The sequence below is a fragment of the Mycetomoellerius zeteki genome, unplaced genomic scaffold (assembly GCF_001594055.1).
Source record: "Mycetomoellerius zeteki isolate Tzet28-1 unplaced genomic scaffold, Tzet1.0 scaffold114, whole genome shotgun sequence".
In the NCBI taxonomy this organism is placed as follows: Eukaryota; Metazoa; Arthropoda; class Insecta; order Hymenoptera; family Formicidae; genus Mycetomoellerius; species Mycetomoellerius zeteki.
The window spans coordinates 260,755-262,624 of record NW_017256062.1 but is presented as its reverse complement, the minus strand read 5'-3'; the positions used below and the strand labels follow the sequence as shown (position 1 = coordinate 262,624).

General features: G+C 36.3%; 1 protein-coding gene across 1 annotated transcript in view; it reads right to left on the bottom strand.

The window, feature by feature from the left end:
• The window catches only part of nAChRbeta1 (nicotinic acetylcholine receptor beta1), a 4,841-nt gene extending 3,203 nt beyond the window's left edge, over window positions 1–1,638 (bottom strand). Inside the window, exons 1-4 of the mRNA XM_018456906.1 lie at window positions 1,505–1,638; window positions 1,128–1,264; window positions 837–991; window positions 1–218 (exon numbers count right to left, since the gene is read on the bottom strand). The exon at window positions 1–218 is cut by the window's left edge and continues 121 nt beyond it. Coding sequence (XP_018312408.1) covers window positions 1–218; window positions 837–991; window positions 1,128–1,264; window positions 1,505–1,562 — 568 coding nt within the window. The 5' untranslated portion in view covers window positions 1,563–1,638. The remainder of the gene's footprint in view (window positions 219–836; window positions 992–1,127; window positions 1,265–1,504) is intronic.
• Between the last annotated feature and the right edge of the window lie 232 nt (window positions 1,639–1,870).

Sequence of the window (1,870 nt, the reverse complement as noted above, 5' to 3'; positions counted from 1 at the left end):
CTACGAAGTTCTTATCATTGTAGAGCGCGAGAGAGACCTGATCACCGTTGAAGGTCCATGAACCGAACTTCATGATGCATGTTTGCTGATCGAAGGGGAAATATGTTACATCAATCGTGCATGAGCTCTGATAAATTGCTGGCGGCACCCAGAGTACCTCGCCGTTCGGATATATCAGCACGTTGCTTTTATAACGAACTTCATAGTTGCCATCAGCGCTATAAACGAAGAAAATGTAATTTTTATAGGTATATAATTATTAAAAATGTAAATGTAAATTAAAAGTGACTAATTAAAAGAGAAGAAAAATTTTAACTGTTAGTCGCTGATACATCTTTAAACAAAAAATAAACAACTGTTTTATATTCATTTGTGACTAATTAACAATTTTGAAATAATTACACTTTTAAAATATTTCAAATGTCAATATTAATGTATTGAATATACCTATATCTGAATTATTATAGAAATTAATATGTATTAATGTAAAAATAATGTAAGCGATTAAATTATTTACACACTCAAGAAGAACGATTCTAAAAAATTTAATTAGAAATCAACACAAACACAAATCTAAAAATAATTTTGTTGGAATATCAGAATAATTATATAAAATGTTCATACTAGTTACTGGAATATCAACACTTTTTGTAACATTGCTCTTCACGCTTAAGTTTTTCACATAATTTTATTTTCATAGTCCAACAGAATTATTTTCAGATCTGTATCTACTTAAATTTTAATAAACGTTAGTAAAATCGTTCTTTCTATATATTACGATTAATACATTTTTTTAATTTATTAAAGTAGGTAAATAACTATCTTGATATTCATACTTATTAAATAAGACTATATCCGGTTTCCACACTTTGTCAGGTGGTAATCTGAGGACACCGATACCGCCGTAATCTGCTTCGTCCCATTGTAATTGATAGTCCATCCACACGAATCTCAGCCATACGTTCGATTTCATAATCTGATTCTTTTCGTTCTGAAAAATTTAAAGAATTTGATATGACCGAAAAAATTTTTTCACATTTCATTATATCATTTAAACATAATTTCCATAATTTCCACCATCATCTGACAAATTCGCGCGAACATAAAACAAAACAAGAAAATCTTACCACATTGATCAGTTGCACGAAGGCGAGGCCAAACCTCACGTGCACTTTCTCCGTCATATTTTGCACTGGTCGGATGAGCTTATTGTATCCTCTGAACAAGTCTCGTACCAATCTCTCTTCATCTTCGGAGCACAAACCTGCAAGTAAGACGATTAACACGATTAACGGAAACGTCCAATTGGTGGAATTCTGAATCGCGTGAGATAAATTGCGCAAATTAAAAATTCGCACGCCGCTTCGTCACGCACTCCACTTTTATCGCTTTCTCTCTAGGATGTCAAAGAATATTAGTTTACTCCTATATCCGAACACTGCATTTCCTCCACGACGCACGAGTTTTTCGAGCTTCATTTTATCGCTCCGAAAACGGGTCTTACCGACGCATAGAATTGCCGAGATCAGGAATAGCCGCACGAGACGCAGGCAAAAATACATTTTGGGCGGGTTCGTTGTGGGGTTGGTTGTGGTCCCACCCGAACGCTCGAACGCGCCGCGAGCACAGCCGCCACCACTGTCGTACCTCTACTGCCACCACCACCGATCAATATAGAAGCGCAGACGCTGGCGAATAATTGCATTTCCTTCCTTGCAACTCGACAGACCGAACCCACCCTTGTCGAGTAATTGAGATCCTCATCGTATATTTCTCACAATCTTCGAAGATCCATCGTTAAAGACATCATTGAAATTTCCGTACGATCACTCAACGCAAAGGGATGTTGTCAAGGGGAAGGAAAACACCA